This window comes from Pelobates fuscus, chromosome 6, assembly GCF_036172605.1.
Source record: "Pelobates fuscus isolate aPelFus1 chromosome 6, aPelFus1.pri, whole genome shotgun sequence".
Taxonomy (NCBI): Eukaryota; Metazoa; Chordata; class Amphibia; order Anura; family Pelobatidae; genus Pelobates; species Pelobates fuscus.
The window spans coordinates 302550949-302570861 of NC_086322.1; the positions used below are offsets into that span (position 1 = coordinate 302550949).

General features: G+C 43.4%; 1 protein-coding gene across 1 annotated transcript in view; it reads left to right on the forward strand.

The window, feature by feature from the left end:
- The window catches only part of OPRL1 (opioid related nociceptin receptor 1), a 78451-nt gene that overhangs the window by 46880 nt on the left and 11658 nt on the right, over window positions 1-19913 (forward strand). The window contains exon 3 of the mRNA XM_063459662.1: window positions 9222-9577. Coding sequence (XP_063315732.1) covers window positions 9222-9577 — 356 coding nt within the window. The remainder of the gene's footprint in view (window positions 1-9221; window positions 9578-19913) is intronic.

A 19913-nucleotide genomic window follows, 5' to 3' on the forward strand; every position in this document is an offset into this window, starting at 1 on the left:
TGTATAACAGAGCTCCACAGCAATAATGCTCCCAGTAATGTGTCTGAGTGTATCACAGAGCCCCACAGCAATAATACTCCCAGTAATGTGACTGAGTGTATAACAGAGCTCCACGGCAATAATACTCCCAGTAATGTGTCTGAGTGTATAACAGAGCCCCATAGCAATAATACTCCCAGTAATGTCTGAGTGTATAACAGAGCTCCACAGCAATAATACTCCCAGTAATGTGTCTGAGTGTATAACAGAGCTCCACAGCAATAATACTCCCAGTAATGTGTCTGAGTGTATAACAGAGCCCCATAGCAATAATACTCCCAGTAATGTCTGAGTGTATAACAGAGCTCCACGGCACTAATACTCCCAGTAATGTGTCTGAGTGTATAACAGAGCCCCATAGCAATAATACTCCCAGTAATGTCTGAGTGTATAACAGAGCTCCACAGCAATAATGCTCCCAGTAATGTGTCTGAGTGTATCACAGAGCCCCACAGCAATAATACTCCCAGTAATGTGTCTGAGTGTATAACAGAGCTCCACAGCAATAATACTCCCAGTAATGTGTCTGAGTGTATAACAGAGCTCCACAGCAATAATATTCCCAGTAATGTGTCTGAGTGTATAACAGAGCTCCACAGCAATAATACTCTCAGTAATGTGTCTGTGTGTATAACAGAGCTCCACCGCAATAATACTCCCAGTAATGTGTCTGAGTGTATAACAGAGCTCCACAGCAATAATACTCCTAGTAATGTGTCTGAGTGTATAACAGAGCTCCACCGCAATAATACTCCCAGTAATGTGTCTGAGTGTATAACATAGCTCCACAGCAATAATACTCCCAGTAATGTGTCTGAGTGTATAACAGAGCTCCACAGCAATAATACTCCCAGTAATGTGTCTGAGTGTATAACAGAGCTCCACAGCAATAATACTCCCAGTAATGTGTCTGAGTGTATAACAGAGCTCCACAGCAATAATACTCTCAGTAATGTGTCTGTGTGTATAACAGAGCTCCACCGCAATAATACTCCCAGTAATGTGTCTGAGTGTATAACAGAGCTCCACAGCAATAATACTCCTAGTAATGTGTCTGAGTGTATAACAGAGCTCCACCGCAATAATACTCCCAGTAATGTGTCTGAGTGTATAACAGAGCTCCACAGCAATAATACTCCTAGTAATGTGTCTGAGTGTATAACAGAGCTCCACCGCAATAATACTCCCAGTAATGTGTCTGAGTGTATAACAGAGCTCCACAGCAATAATACTCCTAGTAATGTGTCTGAGTGTATAACAGAGCTCCACCGCAATAATACTCCCAGTAATGTGTCTGTGTGTATAACAGAGCTCCACCGCAATAATACTCCCAGTAATGTGTCTGAGTGTATAACAGAGCTCCACAGCAATAATACTCACAGTAATGTGTCTGAGTGTATAACAGAGCTCCACAGCAATAATACTCCCAGTAATGTGTCTGAGTGTATAACAGAGCTCCACAGCAATAATACTCCCAGTAATGTGTCTGAGTGTATAACAGAGCTCCACAGCAATAATACTCCCAGTAATGTGACTGAGTGTATAACAGAGCTCCACAGCAATAATACTCCCAGTAACGTGTCTGAGTGTATCACAGAGCTCCACAGCAATAATACTCCCAGTAACGTGTCTGAGTGTATCACAGAGCTCCACAGCAATAATACTCCCAGTAATGTGTCTGAGTGTATAACAGAGCTCCACAGCAAAAATACTCCCAGTAATGTGTCTGAGTGTATAACAGAGCTCCACAGCAATAATACTCCCAGTAATGTGTCAGTGTATAACAGAGCTCCACAGTAATAATACTCCCAGTAATGTGTCTGAGTATGTAACAGAGCCCCACAGCAATAATACTCCCAGTAATGTGTCTGAGTGTATAACAGAGCTCCACAGTAATAATACTCCCAGTAATGTGTCTGAGTGTATAACAGAGCCCCACAGCAATAATACTCCCAGTAATGTGTCTGAGTGTATAACAGAGCTCCACAGCAATAATACTCCCAGTAATGTGTCTGAGTGTATAACAGAGCTCCACAGCAAAAATACTCCCAGTAATGTGTCTGAGTGTATAACAGAGCCCCACAGCAATAATACTCCCAGTAATGTGTCTGAGTGTATAACAGAGCTCCACAGCAATAATACTCCCAGTAATGTGACTGAGTGTATAACAGAGCTCCACAGCAATAATACTCCCAGTAATGTGTCTGAGTGTATAACAGAGCTCCACAGCAATAATACTCCCAGTAATGTGTCTGAGTGTATAACAGAGCTGCACAGCAATAATACTTCCAGTAATGTCTGAGTGTATAACAGAGCTCCACAGCAGTAATACTCCCAGTAACGTGTCTGAGTGTATCACAGAGCTCCACAGCAATAATACTCCCAGTAACGTGTCTGAGTGTATCACAGAGCTCCACAGCAATAATACTCCCAGTAATGTGTCTGAGTGTATAACAGAGCTCCACAGCAAAAATACTCCCAGTAATGTGTCTGAGTGTATAACAGAGCTCCACAGCAATAATACTCCCAGTAATGTGTCAGTGTATAACAGAGCTCCACAGTAATAATACTCCCAGTAATGTGTCTGAGTATGTAACAGAGCCCCACAGCAATAATACTCCCAGTAATGTGTCAGTGTATAACAGAGCTCCACAGTAATAATACTCCCAGTAATGTGTCTGAGTGTATAACAGAGCTCCACAGCAATAATACTCCCAGTAATGTGTCTGAGTGTATAACAGAGCTCCACAGCAAAAATACTCCCAGTAATGTGTCTGAGTGTATAACAGAGCTCCACAGCAATAATACTCCCAGTAATGTGTCAGTGTATAACAGAGCTCCACAGCAATAATACTCCCAGTAATGTGTCTGAGTGTATAACAGAGCTCCACAGCAATAATACTCCCAGTAATGTGTCTGAGTGTATAACAGAGCTCCACCGCAATAATACTCCCAGTAATGTGTCAGTGTATAACAGAGCTCCACAGCAATAATACTCCCAGTAATGTGTCTGAGTGTATAACAGAGCTCCACAGCAATAATACTCCCAGTAATGTGTCTGAGTGTATAACAGAGCTCCACAGCAAAAATACTCCCAGTAATGTGTCTGAGTGTATAACAGAGCTCCACAGCAATAATACTCCCAGTAATGTGTCTGTGTATAACAGAGCTCCACAGCAATAATACTCCCAGTAATGTGTCTGAGTGTATAACAGAGCTCCACAGCAATAATACTCCCAGTAATGTGTCTGAGTGTATAACAGAGCTCCACAGTAATAATACTCCCAGTAATGTGACTGAGTGTATAACAGAGCTCCACAGCAATAATACTCCCAGTAATGTGTCTGAGTGTATAACAGAGCTCCACAGTAATAATACTCCCAGTAATGTGTCTGAGTGTATAACAGAGCTCCACAGTAATAATACTCCCAGTAATGTGTCAGTGTATAACAGAGCTCCACAGTAATAATACTCCCAGTAATGTGTCTGAGTATGTAACAGAGCCCCACAGCAATAATACTCCCAGTAATGTGTCAGTGTATAACAGAGCTCCACAGTAATAATACTCCCAGTAATGTGTCTGAGTGTATAACAGAGCTCCACAGCAATAATACTCCCAGTAATGTGTCTGAGTGTATAACAGAGCTCCACAGCAATAATACTCCCAGTAATGTGTCTGAGTGTATAACAGAGCTCCACAGCAAAAATACTCCCAGTAATGTGTCTGAGTGTATAACAGAGCTCCACAGCAATAATACTCCCAGTAATGTGTCAGTGTATAACAGAGCTCCACAGCAATAATACTCCCAGTAATGTGTCTGAGTGTATAACAGAGCTCCACAGCAATAATACTCCCAGTAATGTGTCTGAGTGTATAACAGAGCTCCACCGCAATAATACTCCCAGTAATGTGTCAGTGTATAACAGAGCTCCACAGCAATAATACTCCCAGTAATGTGTCTGAGTGTATAACAGAGCTCCACAGCAATAATACTCCCAGTAATGTGTCTGAGTGTATAACAGAGCTCCACAGCAAAAATACTCCCAGTAATGTGTCTGAGTGTATAACAGAGCTCCACAGCAATAATACTCCCAGTAATGTGTCTGTGTATAACAGAGCTCCACAGCAATAATACTCCCAGTAATGTGTCTGAGTGTATAACAGAGCTCCACAGCAATAATACTCCCAGTAATGTGTCTGAGTGTATAACAGAGCTCCACAGTAATAATACTCCCAGTAATGTGACTGAGTATATAAAAGAGCTCAGAGAATCTAAATTCACATCCCAGCTTAATATTCCGAGAAATGTTCAACAAATAGAGGGTTAGGCATTAAACTGGGAGTTTTGGAAATGTCACAAGTGGTTTGAACATTTTAGGATAAGCTAACCAATTTGGAGAGATTCCCCATCTCAGTGAATTTTCCAGATTGCTCCATTTTTTTACTTGGACAATTCTCCATAATTCCCTGTTAAGGACAAATCCTGCTAAGGATTGATTTTCCAATGTGTGCTTTGGAAGCGATACGTATCTGCACTAAAATGACCTTTTATTATAAGATGCGTTTGCTGCGGGCCCACTGTCCGTTTAATCTTGGCGGCCTCTGTAAGCACCGTGATGTTCTGGCTGATGGTTTAACGACCTGAAAATACCATTTGCTTATCATTTAGATGGCTGTTTATCAAGCAGATTGATTTTGTGCTGGTCTCAGCAGATATGGTGTCCGAATGTCAATTTTAATGACTCCCATTAGATTAAAGGGCTAGACTGCTGCTGTAGGCAGATAGATTGGACCTGTGAGCACACTGACAGGGTTAATTTTTATGTGATAACTGGCGCAAGGAGTAAGGATGCATCCATTAGATACAAAACAAATCTATCGATCTATTGGTGTAATAAGTCTGCCCTTGGCCATGCTTGGCTAGTTGCCATTCGGTAAGCTAGCCCAGAGCAAGGAAGGCTAGCTCTAATACTGTGTTAGGCTGTCAAAGGGTCTGTTGCATTTAGAATTTATTGCTTATTCAATGGATGGACACAGGGTAGTTTTTCTGCGTGATAACGCACATATCGTTCTTCCCCCAAATCAAGTGCTGAGTGCAAATGTAACTTTTTATATTCTAATCCAAAGAGAAATACCATTTACTATATTTTAATATTGCAAAATCCACGTTGGAAATGTAGGTAAATAAAACAAAACATGTTTTCTAGTTTGAATTAAATCCCACAAATGTATCTATTCATCTGCCCATTCATCCCGCAACTATATCTTTCATCTGCTGTTTAGTAAATAAATAAAACCTTGGCTGTTCGGCTCAGGCGGTGGGTTCCCTCAATACAGCGGCTGATGTTTGTGTATTACATGCTGGAATGCTGAAGGACCTTCACGGGGAAGCTGCTCGATTATCACACGGCCAACTGATGTCTCCACTATAGATAGAGCGTGTATTCTCCCATCTCATCACATTCCAATAATTCACTGACTGCCCCCGGGGGGTTCATGCATGTGAGATAGTGAGCAGTTACTGGCCCGATCTGTAGAACGCGGGACCTGCTAATGGCCAGATACCATGAATAAGCTGGCACAGCTCAGAATGATGGCTCATACGAAGCATGCATGGCTTCTTTAAATCATCTCTCATCAAGCAATGCTTTGTTTAACTCCACATTCTGTATCCACCGGCACATTGTACAAGTATTCCGAAGATGAAACATTAAGTCTCCAATAGGAGTTTTTACATATTGATTCCCGACTCAGACCCCAAACCGCTGAAACCTAAATTAGGAAAATGGAAAGTTTGATCTAAATACAATAATTCTATCCATCCATTCATCATACAATTTAGGAACAAATAAGTACACCTCAATAACAAACTAATGTCCACCTCTCATTTAATTGAATTGAGCTTTTACACGTTGAAGAGTCACTCAACTACATTCCTAGAACATCCTAACAGCAGAATCCCATTATAATCCATTATTCTTGCTGTTGATCTCTGTAAAACTGTTTAGGGCCAGGGTTTTAAGAATTAAAAAATAAAATTACCAAATTATCTTTGAAATAGAGAGAAGAGAATTGGGGGTTTATATGCTTCCCCTAGATCTTCCGTGCAGTTCTTCAGCCGATATCCCACTTCTGACACCTGCTTCCTAATATAGGGTGTACCTTGAGCTAGCATTGCTCCTATAGCTCCAGACATAATGGATTTTAGATATCAAGTTATAAAAATGGGCTATATCCTTCGGGTGGCTGTAAGGAGGCTGTGGTTCTAGAGCCACCAAAGTAGATCTCTAGGAGCCGTGGACTCACAGTAAATACTGTAAAACATAAGTAAATAAACGGATCTAACAAACCTCTGCCTCTTAAATCCTCCAATCCCAAGTGATACACACCAAGTGCTGTTTGTAAGATTACTTTATTAACTATGAGAGGAAAGCAAATAAAATGTTTCACCCAGGATTGAAACCTTTATAATTACGTTATTTGTCTTGCACTGGTTTTGAAGTATGTCGGTGGTACTCAGGAGTACTCAGTGCATCGACCTCAGAAGGATGCAGGTCTGGGGTGACACTGATAGTAATGGGACCTATATCCCAGAAGATTGAATAGATATTAATGTTATTGCTATTTTTTTTCTGTTTTAAAAAAAATATTTATATATATATATATATAATAAAAAACATTTGAAAAGAATGAGTGCAGTATGAAAGTATTCACCAGCCTTGGTACATTGGGGGCTTGTACCAGTGAATGCTGGTCCAGTGTGCATACAATTCAAAATTCATCTTCGCTGGTCGGGACCTGTGGCCTTTATTTTTACATATTGAGCAGGTAGTACTACTACTGTTATTCTAAAGAGGAGATTTCTTGGAATCCTTGACTTGTTTCTAGCCTACTTCAAACTAATCCAACTTTAACCCATTTCTAGGCGTTATCCTCCTAAAGTCCTCCCCTACTTCAGCCTTACCCCCACTACACTACATCTGGCTATGGAGTTGTACAAATGCTTAATAAGTAGACTTGTGCACTGAGGACACATTTGGTTCAGCCAAATCATTTCGGCCAAAAAAAATGTCTTTGGTACAACTGAATTCCGATGCGGTGATTTAGCTTGCAAATGATTCAGGAAAAGATATTCCAATTAAACAAAACGGAAAATAACCCTATCACTGTATGGCAAAATATATAGATAATATTTGCATTAGGCATGTGCATGGGGAAAATTTTCGGTTCGATTTGGCATTCCGAAATTCAGAATTTTCGCAATTCGGGACTTCGGCACTTCAACACTTTGGCAACTTCGGTTCTTAGGTCCCCACCTTTTAGTATTTAGGGCCCCCACCCGCCGCTCAGGGGTGGGGGCCAGGGGGGGAGGACATAAGGTCCCCCCCTTATTAGTATTTAGGGCCCCCACCCACCGCTCAGGGGTGGGGGGAGGACATTAGGTCCCCCCTATTTTACTGTAGGGCCCACACACCGCTCAGGGGTGGTGACCAGGGGGAGGACATTAGCTCCCCCCCCCTTATTAGTACTTGGGGCCCCCAGGGGGAAGACATTAGGTCCCCCCCTATTTTACTGTAGGGCCCCCACCCACTGCTCATTGGTGGGGGCCCGGGGGGAGGACATTAGATCCCCCCCTTATTAGTATTTAGGGCCCCCGGGTGGGAGCCAGGAGGGAGGACATTAGGTCCCCCCCCTTATTATAATTTAGGGCCCCCACCCGCTGTCAGGGGTGGGGACGCGGGGGGGGGCAATTGGTCCCCCCTTTAGTCTAAAAGCGCAGATGGGGGCTCGGGAAGGGGGACCTTTTTTTTTTAACAGTGAGCAGTCACAGGCGGTATAGCGAGTAGGGGCATAATTTACTAATTTTGGGCTGAAAGACCAATTTAGGTCTTTCAGCCTTTTAGTAGATAGCTCCCTAATACCGTGGGATTTAGGGAGTTATCTACTTATTCATTCCTGTCATTACATGACTGGCTAAGTAACTTACATTTTATATGAATGTATGTTACTTGATTGTTTTAAGTGTTGCAAATGCTTACAGGTGAATCCTGGCTATGTTTGTATACTTTTTATTTAAAATTGTATACAATGTAACATTCTTCTTCTTTCACTGGGTAAGTATATTAGTACTTAGGCAATACTGTGCTTCGGAACTTTGGCACTTCAGCACTTCGGAACTTCGGCACTTTGGAAATTCGGTAATTTCGGAACTTCGGGACCTCGGCAATTCGGCCATTCGGAAGTACCCGAATGTCCGAATTGCCCGAAATTCGTCAGAATTCATATTCGGACCGAAACGAATTGCACATGTCTAATTTGCATGTATATATATTTTGAAGTACAGTTATCCTCTCATTTTCGTACACTTTTAATGGAGCTAATTCTGACCGAGTAGAATGGTATTTTACTATTTAAATTCGGTCCACATTTGGCCAGTATTTGCGATTTTGACCATTTGGTTGTGCATTTTAAGTGTTCCGGTTTATTTGTTTATTATCGCTTTATTTGTTTGATTTAGTGACTGTACCCTAACCATCAACCCATTAATCAGCTCTGGTTTTTTTTTGGTGCCACGGATGGCACACAGAAACACGAAGCAAACAAACATATTTGGCCATTTTACGTTGTGTTTTTCATGATATGGCTCTTCCCAGTTACAGAATTTGGATGACTCCCTGATTGGCCAAAATTCGCACAAATTAAATAATTTGGAACTTAATGCACATGTCTATTAATTAGTTCCCTTCATGTACCCTCACTGCTAATTATCTCAATTTTCCCAGTGTCCCTTATCATACACATTTTCTAAACAATTTTATTAATTGTCTAAGGAACACGTTTGAATTTTTTTATGAATCTTGTTTTGTATGTGATTTTCTTTGGTGTGGTGTGTAGGCTGGGCCTCTATATGGTTAGAGCAGAGCGATCACTGTCTTAGATCCAGAAAGCCATTGTTCAAAACCATGTGAGGACACTTCACCAGTTAGTGTCCCTGGGCAAGATACCCAACGACATATATCTGCCTACCTCATAGATTAATATATTATAAGCTTCTTCTCCTCTGAATATCTTATTTCTATAGTTGTATGTTCTGCAAAGTATGTTGGAGCTCTATCAATGTTAATAATAATGTTCAGTGTTTGTAAGTCTTGTATCTTACCATCTTCCTGTATTATTTTAGATATACCAAGATGAAGACTGCAACAAACATCTACATTTTTAACTTGGCCCTGGCCGATGCCCTGGTACTGATCACTCTGCCATTTCAGGGCACGGATATTCTGATGGGAATCTGGCCTTTTGGAAATGTTCTGTGTAAAATTGCTATATCCATAGATTACTACAACATGTTCACCAGTACCTTCACTCTGACCATGATGAGTGTGGATCGCTACATCGCTATCTGCCATCCTGTAAAGGCGCTGGACATTCGTACTCCACACAAAGCCAAGGTGGTCAACGTCTGCATCTGGGTCCTGGCCTCCTTCATTGGGATTCCCGTCATGGTAATGGGTTCAGCTGAGATGGAGAACGATGGTCAGTAGTTTTCTTCTTTATCTTGTTCTTTGGAGAACAATGGACAATGCATGTGTTGTTGGCTTGACCAAGGCTTAGGAAATTATATTGTAACTGACTAGATAGTTGGACCTCAGGAATGCATGACTTTCTCATATCAATGCAAATACCTCCAATTATCCAAATTGGTCACCTGCCCTGGCCTGCAAGGAAATACTGAGCAATTCTGGGATCTAATTACAAGAACCTGAGAATTGAATCTGATGTATAATTGGGTATTAGAGGATCTGATCTATTCATATTTTGTTGGCTTCCTTTGCTGCCCAGTTTGTTTCCTTTAACCTTCCTTTAAAGTGTCATATATGTTTCCATTTCCAGGGAAGGAAGTTCAGGGAGAGCAACGTAAATTTGTCATGCAGTGGAATGTGTGTATAGAGTCCCCAAGGGGGCAAGTAACTCTGTGCCCATTGCCATCCCATTACAAACTATTGGTAGCCTAATATTGGCAAATCTCTGAGAACACCTGGATCTTCTTCCCTGATCCAACCTTAGTCAGATCCTAGATCCTAGTTAAGATCCGTCTTTGTTTAACAGAATAAAATTGGTCAGTGCTAGTACTATACCATCAATAACTGGTGTCACCCAGAGGTACAGATCTATTGGCTGGTAGTACTATACCATCAATAATTGGTGTCACCCAGGGGCACAGATCTATTGGCTGGTAGTACTATACCATCAATAATTGGTGTCACCCAGGGGCACAGATCTATTGGCTGGTAGTACTATACCATCAATAATTGGTGTCACCCAGGGGCACAGATCTATTGGCTGGTAGTACTATACCATCAATAATTGGTGTCACCCAGGGGCACAGATCTATTGGCTGGTAGTACTATACCATCAATAATTGGTGTCACCCAGGGGCACAGATCTATTGGCTGGTAGTACTATACCATCAATAATTGGTGTCACCCAGGGGCACAGATCTATTGGCTGGTAGTACTATACCATCAATAATTGGTGTCACCCAGGGGCACAGATCTATTGGCTGGTAGTACTATACCATCAATAATTGGTGTCACCCAGGGGCACAGATCTATTGGTTGGTAGTACTATACCATCAATAATTGGTGTCACCCAGGGGCACAGATCTATTGGCTGGTAGTACTATACCATCAATAATTGATGTAACCCAGAGGCACAGATCTATTGGCTGGTAGTACTATACCATCAATAATTGGTGTCACCCAGGGGCACAGATCTATTGGCTGGTAGTACTATACCATCAATAACTGGTGTCACCCAGAGGCACAGATCTATTGGTTGGTAGTACTATACCATCAATAATTGGTGTCACCCAGGGGCACAGATCTATTGGTTGGTAGTACTATACCATCAATTATTGGTGTCACCCAGAGGTACAGATCTATTGGTTGGTAGTACTATACCATCAATAATTGGTGTCACCCAGGGGCACAGATCTATTGGCTGGTAGTACTATACCATCAATAATTGGTGTCACCCAGAGGCACAGATCTATTGGCTGGTAGTACTATACCATCAATAATTGGTGTCACCCAGGGGCACATATCTATTGGCTGGTAGTACTATACCATCAATAATTGGTGTCACCCAGAGGCACAGATCTATTGGCTGGTAGTACTATACCATCAATAATTGGTGTCACCCAGGGGCACAGATCTATTGGCTGGTAGTACTATACCATCAATAATTGGTGTCACCCAGGGGCACAGATCTATTGGTTGGTAGTACTATACCATCAATAATTGGTGTCACCCAGGGGCACAGATCTATTGGCTGGTAGTACTATACCATCAATAATTGGTGTAACCCAGAGGCACAGATCTATTGGCTGGTAGTACTATACCATCAATAATTGGTGTCACCCAGGGGCACAGATCTATTGGCTGGTAGTACTATACCATCAATAATTGGTGTCACCCAGGGGCACAGATCTATTGGCTGGTAGTACTATACCATCAATAATTGGTGTCACCCAGGGGCACAGATCTATTGGCTGGTAGTACTATACCATCAATAATTGGTGTCACCGAGAGACAAAGATCTATTGGCTGGTAGTACTATACCATCAATAATTGGTGTAACCCAGGGGCACAGATCTATTGGCTGGTAGTACTATACCATCAATAATTGGTGTCACCCAGGGGCACAGATCTATTGGCTGGTAGTACTATACCATCAATAATTGGTGTCACCCAGGGGCACAGATCTATTGGCTGGTAGTACTATACCATCAATAATTGGTGTCACCCAGGGGCACAGATCTATTGGCTGGTAGTACTATACCATCAATAATTGGTGTCACCCAGAGGCACAGATCTATTGGTTGGCAGTCCTATACCGTCAATAAAAGGATAGTGTTCTCGTGGGGCACAAATGTCCAGCCTCCTAGTATCACACATCAGTAATTGGATAATGTGTTACTTCTAAGTGTGTGTGGTTGGAGATATTCTGGAGAGTTTTACAGAAGCTTCAACTGTCTAAGAGTTGTGCTAAGAGTTTTCCTTTTTACTGTTACAGGTAAGATTCATCTGTAGGAAAAGGTTACTGATTGCACAAGGTTTGATTTCCTGTTGGTAATTATAAGGCATTTGATTGGATTAGGTAGCTGCTTGCTATTGATTGCTGTGTAAATTAGCTATTGTTTGCTAATAAGCAGAGGCCTACCCGGGTGTTAAACATTCCTAGTGGGAGGTGATTTTAGGAGTATATAAGGGCTGTTGTCATTAGCTTGGCTAATAGAGCTTGGTTGCTTCTTCTAAGTGTTGCTTCTAAGTGTCTGTGGTTGGAGATATTCTGGAGAGTGTTGCTTCTAAGTGTGTGTGGTTGGAGATATTCTGGAGAGTGCTGCTTCTAAGTGTGTGTGGTTGGAGATATTCTGGAGAGTGCTGCTTCTAAGTGTGTGTGGTTGGAGATATTCTGGAGAGTGCTGCTTCTAAGTGTGTGTGGTTGGAGATATTCTGGAGAGTGCTGCTTCTAAGTGTGTGTGGTTGGAGATATTCTGGAGAGTGCTGCTTCTAAGTGTGTGTGGTTGGAGATATTCTGGAGATAACCTGGAGGTAATCTGAGGTATTCAGGAGGATAAATAAAAAGTTAAGATTCCTTTGATTTAAATTATTTACCTTATTGGAATGGCAGACTTAGTTCAGTGTAATAGTTGCTATGCATTTGTTTCGTGTTCCACTTTTTGGAGGTTTGGTTGTTGTCTAATCTGTAGACAGTTCTCTATCTTGCGGCAGGAGATTGTATTTCTGAAGTCTGAGATTTGTAAATTATCTGGTAAACAAACTCAGGCTGAAACTGCTGCAAAGCCACTGCCACAGAGACATACTAGGAATGGCAGATGGATCACTGTAGGATCTGCTAGATTTAGAGTTGTGGATAAAAGGCATATTGCACAGTCTGTTGCTCTACATAATTAATTTTCTGCACTTTCAGAGTGTAATGGTGTCATGGAGACAGGCACTGAGGGTTGTGGTGTTGTGCAGAGAGGCACTGAGGGTAGTGGTGTTGTGCAGAGAGGCACTGAGACTAGAGGTGTTGTGGAGAGAGGCACTGATGCTAGTGGTGTTGTGGAGAGAGGCACTGATGCTAGTGGTGTTGTGGAGAGAGGCACTGAGGCTAGTGGTGTTGTGGAGAGAGGCACTGATGCTAGTGGTGTTGTGGAGAGAGGCACTGAGGCTAGTGATGTTGTGGAGAGAGGCACTGATGCTAGTGGTGTTGTGGAGAGAGGCACTGAGGCTAGTGATGTTGTGGAGAGAGGCACTGATGCTAGTGGTGTTGTGGAGAGAGGCACTGATGCTAGTGGTGTTGTGGAGAGAGGCACTGATGCTAGTGGTGTTGTGGAGAGAGGCACTGATGCTAGTGGTGTTGTGGAGAGAGGCACTGAGGCTAGTGATGTTGTGGAGAGAGGCTTGGAGACTATGGTGAGGCCTAATAGAACGCAGTTGTTGTTGGGGGATTCCATCATAAGAGGTGTGGAGATGGACAATGGTGGTCTTGTGAGGTGTCTTCCCGGAGCTACTGCTCACAGAGACAGGAGACGTATCTGTAATATTGTTAAGCAATCAAAGCAGGAAGGGGAATTGGATGTACTTGTCCATTTAGGGACAAATGACTTGGCTTGCAATGAGGTTTCAGAGGTTAAGGAAGTTTTTAGTGTTTTTGCCAATGATATACGGCAGGTTGCTTCCACACTGTCATTCTCTGAAGTTCTGCCTGTGCATAACACTCAGAATGACAGGCGGATGCGTATTAGGGACTTTAACTTGTGGCTTGGTGAATGGTGTCGGGAGCAAGGATTTGGCTTTATTGCTCATGGTAGCTCTGTTTGGAATGGAAATAAACTGTACAAAAAAGATGGTTTGCATCTTTCTCAAAAGGGAACAAATGTTCTCAGTGAGCAGTTCAGAGGTTTTGCTAGGATGTATTTAAACTAGGAGGGGGGGCAAAAGGGTGATAAAACATCAATCCAATTGTCCCCAAAACAAGGACAGAAGGTGCCTGTAGCAAGTGTGTTAAAAAATGATAAGCTTAGAGTCATGTCTACAAATGCTCGCAGTTTAGGGAATAAGATCCATGAACTTGTGGCAATAATGGCAACTGATAGTGTAGATTTAGTCGCTGTTACTGAGACATGGTATAATGAGAAAAATGACTGGGACATAGCAATACCAGGTTACTCTATATATAGAAAAGACAGGGAAGGCAAGAAAGGGGGAGGGGTAGCCCTGTATGTGAAGGATAGCATAAAATCTAGCCTAATAAAGGTTAATGAGGCGAACATAGAGTCCGTTTGGGTTACGTTGGAATTTGGTAATCACACCGTAACTCGTGTAGGTGTGTGTAACGGAGCTCCGTGTACTCCGACCGAGTACCCTCCGTTGATGGATGCTCCTAGCGCTCTCAGAGGACTCCAAGCACTGCAGACGACACCACAACCACACCAGACTCCACAACCGCCGTAGCTTAACTGGAGCCGCGCCGTCTTCCTTCCACCCTGGATCGGTTTCTGTCCTCCAGGACCGTGTGGGGAAGACCTCTCCTCCAGGAGAGCGTATCCGGAACAAGCTCTTAAAAGAGCTAAGTGATTAAGCTCAGGGGAATATGCAGAGCATAGCAATCCCCAGTGTAATACAGCAATTCCCTCCAATAACGAGACGAGGCTACGTTTTGAAGGGTCAAGAAGAACTGAGGACTGGAACACCCAGCCTGCTTTTTATTAGGAACAGATACACACAGGACACTCCCAGGGGGAGGATGAAAACAACCAATCATACGTATGGTAACACCCCCACGTCTCCTCCCCTCAGATAACCACATAACATAATTAAAATGTCCACATTTTTACTTAAGTTCTGGATGTACCCCAAACCTGCGGTCGGTCACAGAAAAGGGAATGAAACAGACGAATTGCCTGGGTTATAGAGACTAAGGGGAATTCGCATGAATCCCCTAGTTCGTGAGTTTCTTTCTACCGAACGGCGGGCCGTTCGGTAGTTTCCCCACGAAATCCTGGAAGTCTGGAGGTCTCAGCGGTGCTTGCCTAGTCGAGTGTCCGTTTTCAGTTCCAGACACTCAACGGCAAAACACCGCTGTTCGGTAGTTTAAGATGGCCGCCGCCACGTGTTCGGCTCCCGAATGGCGGCCACCCAGAGGACACAGACCGCACTGCACGGATTGCCAATTACCCGTTTGCAACATTGTTGCAAACGGTAATTGGAGGCACACTCATTCCTGGGTGGTCTGGTTGTTCGGTAGTTTCACTCAATATAATGAATGGAGTGATTCTACCGAACAATCAGATGAATGCTGCATACAAATCACCCAGGTTAAACTTAACACATAAATACATATATAATATGAAAGGCAATATACTGAAATATGCTCCACAGTCTTAAAGGGACAGTAGTCCCAAAAGTCCCAATCTGTCCATAGATGATTTTAAAAGGGCCAGCAACAGCAATATACAGTATAACAAGCCCAAATATAAATCTTTAAATGTACCAGTTTTCCAGGGGCCATAGTCAGCGGGTAGGAGGCAGGCAAGCAGGCCTCTCCAGGACAAAGTGGCGAAGGGCACTTTGTCACAGTGTGATTTATAGGCCCCCAGGACAAATTGAAGAGTTAGATAATCTACTAGTTGAAGAAATAGCTAAAATTACAATGAAGGGGGAAGTTATCATCATGGGTGACTTTAATCTTCCTGATGTGAATTGGAAAACAAAAATAGCTACTTGTGCCAGGAGCACACATATTCTAAACTCCCTACTGGGATTGTCTCTAAAACAAGTCGTTGAGGAGCCAACTCGTAAAGAGGCCATACTAGATTTAGTGTTAACAAATGGAGATTTGGTATCCGATATTACTGTAGGTGAAAGTTTAAGATCCAGTGATCATCAATCAGTGTGGTTTAATATAAGAACAGTGACTGAGTCACACCACACAAAAACAAAAGTTTTAGACTTTAGAAAAACAGACTTTTCTAAAATTAGAATATGTGTAAAGGAGTCATTATCAGACTGGAGCAATTTAAATGGAGTCCAAAAGAAATGGGATTATTTAAAAGTTGCACTACTGAAGGCAACAGAAAATTGCATTAGGCTTGTCAGTAAAAGCAAAAAATTCTAGAAACCACTGTGGTACTCCGCAGATGTGGCCAAAATAGTAAAAAACTAAAAGTTAGCATTTAGTAATTATAAAAAAAAACAGTGTGGAAGATAGAATGACCTATAAGATTATGCAGAAAGAGGCTAAGCAAGTTATAAGAGCTTCCAAATCACACACAGAAGAGAAAATAGCACAGTCAGTAAAAAAGAGGGACAAAACTTTTTTTTAGATACATAAATGAAAAAAGAAAAGTAAAACAAGGATTAGTTAGATTAAAAACAAAAGAAGGAAGGTATGTAGATGAGTATAAAGGTCTAGCTGACTGCCTCAATTAATATTTTTGTTCGGTATTTACAGATGAAAATGAAGGAAAGGGACCTCAGTTAAGAAAAAGGATAAATGAGTCATTTATACACGTGAGTTTACAGAGGAAGAGGTTCTATTTCAACTGTCAAAATTAAAGACAAATAAGTCAATGGGACCTGATGGAATACAACCAAAGCTATTAAAAGAGCTTAGTGGTGTACTAGCAAAACCATTAACAGATTTATTTAACCAATCATTGTTAACAGGAGTAGTCCCAGAAGATTGGAAGTTAGCGAATGTTGTGCCCATTCACAAGAAAGGTAATAGGGAGGAGTCGGGCAACTATAGGCCAGTAAGCCTTACTTCAGTAGTGGGGAAAGTGATGGAAACCATGTTAAAGGATAGGATTGTTGAACATCTAAAAACACATGGATTTCAAGATCAGAGACAACATGGGTTTACTTCAGGGAGAACATGCCAAACTAATCTTATTGATTTTTTTGATTGGGTAACTAAAATTATAGATCAGGGTGGTGCAGTAGACATTGCTTACCTAGATTTCAGTAAGGCTTTTGACACTGTTGCACATAGAAGGCTTATCAATAAACTACAATCTTTGAGTTTGGATTCCAATATTGTTGAATGGGTAAGGCAGTGGCTGAGTGACAGGCAACAGAGGGTTGTAGTCAATGGAGTATATTCGAAGCTTGGGCTTGTCACCAGTGGGGTACCTCAGGGATCTGTACTTGGACCCATTCTCTTTAATATTTTTATTAGTGATATTGCAGAAGGTCTTGATGGTAAGGTGTGTCTTTTTGCGGATGATACTAAGATATGTAACAGGGTTGATGTTCCAGGAGGGATAAGCCAAATGGCAAATGATTTAGGTAAACTAGAAAAATGGTCAGAGTTGTGGCACCTGACATTTAATGTGGATAAGTGCAAGATAATGCATCTTGGACGTAAAAACCCAAGGGCAGAGTACAGCATATTTGATAGACTCCTAACCTCAACATCTGAGGAAAGGGATTTAGGGGTGATTATTTCTGATGACTTAAAGGTAGGCAGACAATGTAATAGAGCAGCAGGAAATGCTAGCATGACAGGTGTATAGTCGCCATTTGGGCAGTCGGAATCCAGGACAAACCACCCCCATAACCTAACCCAATAACACACAGACACTAAGTATTATGGGGAAATTTGTCCACAGCTTTATTAACCAATAATTATAATAATAATAATAATAATAATAATAATAATAATAATAACAATAATAAATTAACATATTAAACATGGGTCATTGCCCCCCATACTCCGCCCCCTGGCATCCTGTTCCTTCGGCTACCATACAAAAGGTAATGACCCCCATATAATAACACCTATACATGTTTATAACATATTTATCACATACACCAACATTCCAAAGTACCAACCAACCATTAACCACGGCAGGGGTATACCCGGATACCCCTGCCCCACCAGGTTCTGAGTCACCTCCAGGACTCGAAACCTCTCAACCACCGATGACCACAATCTGTTATTCCACCTCACGTTCATCCAGGGGAGCCTATTTTCTCTCCTTCGGCTCCCCGTCCCGCCACAAGCTCAGACCTTGACTCCTTAAGCTGTCTGAGCTCCGCCACCCCGAAGAAACAGAGCCATCCGGATACCATCCTGCCAACCCAAGTTGAGCAGGTCCAAACCAACCTCCGAGAGGTGAACACCATCCGAGCGGTAGTATCCTGGCAACCCTTCCTCCAGCTCAGAGTGCCTTACTACCACGCCCCCAACCTTCCGCACAAAGCTTGCCATCAAGCTATTCACCTTCTTCCTGCACCTATCCATAGCTAACGGATCCCGAGCATGCCGCCACCGGCGCCTCGGGACAATCTCCGACCAAACCAACATGACCCCCGGAAGCAGGCCCCTCAACTTATTGATGTCCTGCTTCATCCACTTCACCAGCCGCCGTTGCGGCGTAAGACCCAGGTCATTACCCCCAATATGCAAGACCAGTAAGTCTGGCGCGTATCCCGCCGCCAGCATCCCGAACAGTTTACCACAAACATCCCCCCAGCAGAAACCCCGATACCCAAACCAGCGAACTGCCAACTGGTCCCTCGGAAAACCCAGCTGCTGGCCTTGCGCTCGAGCTGCGGCCCTCCTCTCGGCCCAGAAGACAAACGAATGGCCCACGATCCATGCCTCACGCCCTGGGGGGAAAAACAAATGATGAGGGAAGTCCGACAGAGACCCCCACCCCAGCCCAAACAACACAGAGAACCGTTACAGTACAGCCAGGTACAAGTCGCTCAACCCCAACATATATACAGTTTTTTTTTTTTTTTTTTTTGCATAAAACGGTCCCCAAACTCATTATTCCAACAGACCCAATCGGACATAGGAACGGAATCTTACTGATTCCCACCTCCCGATCCGTTTCACCACCTCGTCCCCCAATCCCAACCGAGCCGCCTCCGTGGCAGCCCCAATACGGAACGAGTGTGTTCCAAATCGTTCAGCATGAAGCCCTAACTTGCCCAAGCCCAACCGAAAAACTTTCGTGAACTGAAACCGAGAGAGGGAGGATCCGTCGGCATGCACCAACAAGGAACCCCCCATCACTGGCCTCCGTGCCAGGTACTCTGCCGTAGCAGCCAACGGGCACAAAGCCGAGCCCGGCAAGGCCCCCAGTGCCACGTCCCGGCCCACACCGCGGACATCCGTTTTGGAGCTGCCCAGGTGCACCACCACCTTCCCATCCAAGACACGAACCCCCGAAAATTGCAAGCCCCCTTGCACCATCTTATTGGCGCTCACCAATTCCCCAATTCGGAATGCCCCAAAAAACGCCAAAATAAACGCCACCTTGAACAGAGAAGCCTCGAACCCATCGAAACAGATTTCAGGCAACAAACCCACCAAATCCCCCAGTAGTCGAACCGACACCGGGCGCCTGGTATCCGGCGACCTGCGTCCCTTGCGATAGCCCTTCAGGGCCTGCCTGATAATGAAGGTCTTAGTAAAGTCCTCCTTCCCATGCCATCTGAACCAAAACGCCATCGCCGCCATGGACCTGTCCACCATGGCAGGTGACGCCCTTTTTGCCAGCAACTGACAAGTGTACCACAGGAAAGCATCCCGCAGGGCCTCCCCGCTGTCCACGGCCAGCCCGTCCAGCGACCGCTCCCACAGGCCCCAAACCTTACTGTACGAGGCCCAAGTGGCCGGTGCCAGAGAAGCCTTCACAAGTCCTCCAAGCAGGATGTTCCCAGCTGCCAAATCTCGTCCGGGCAAGCCTGCCCGTCCTTCGAAGCCCCCGGCGCCACCAGCCAGAATCGGGACCACTGAAAACGAGACAGAGCATCAGCCACCTCATTCAAATAACCGGGAACATGCA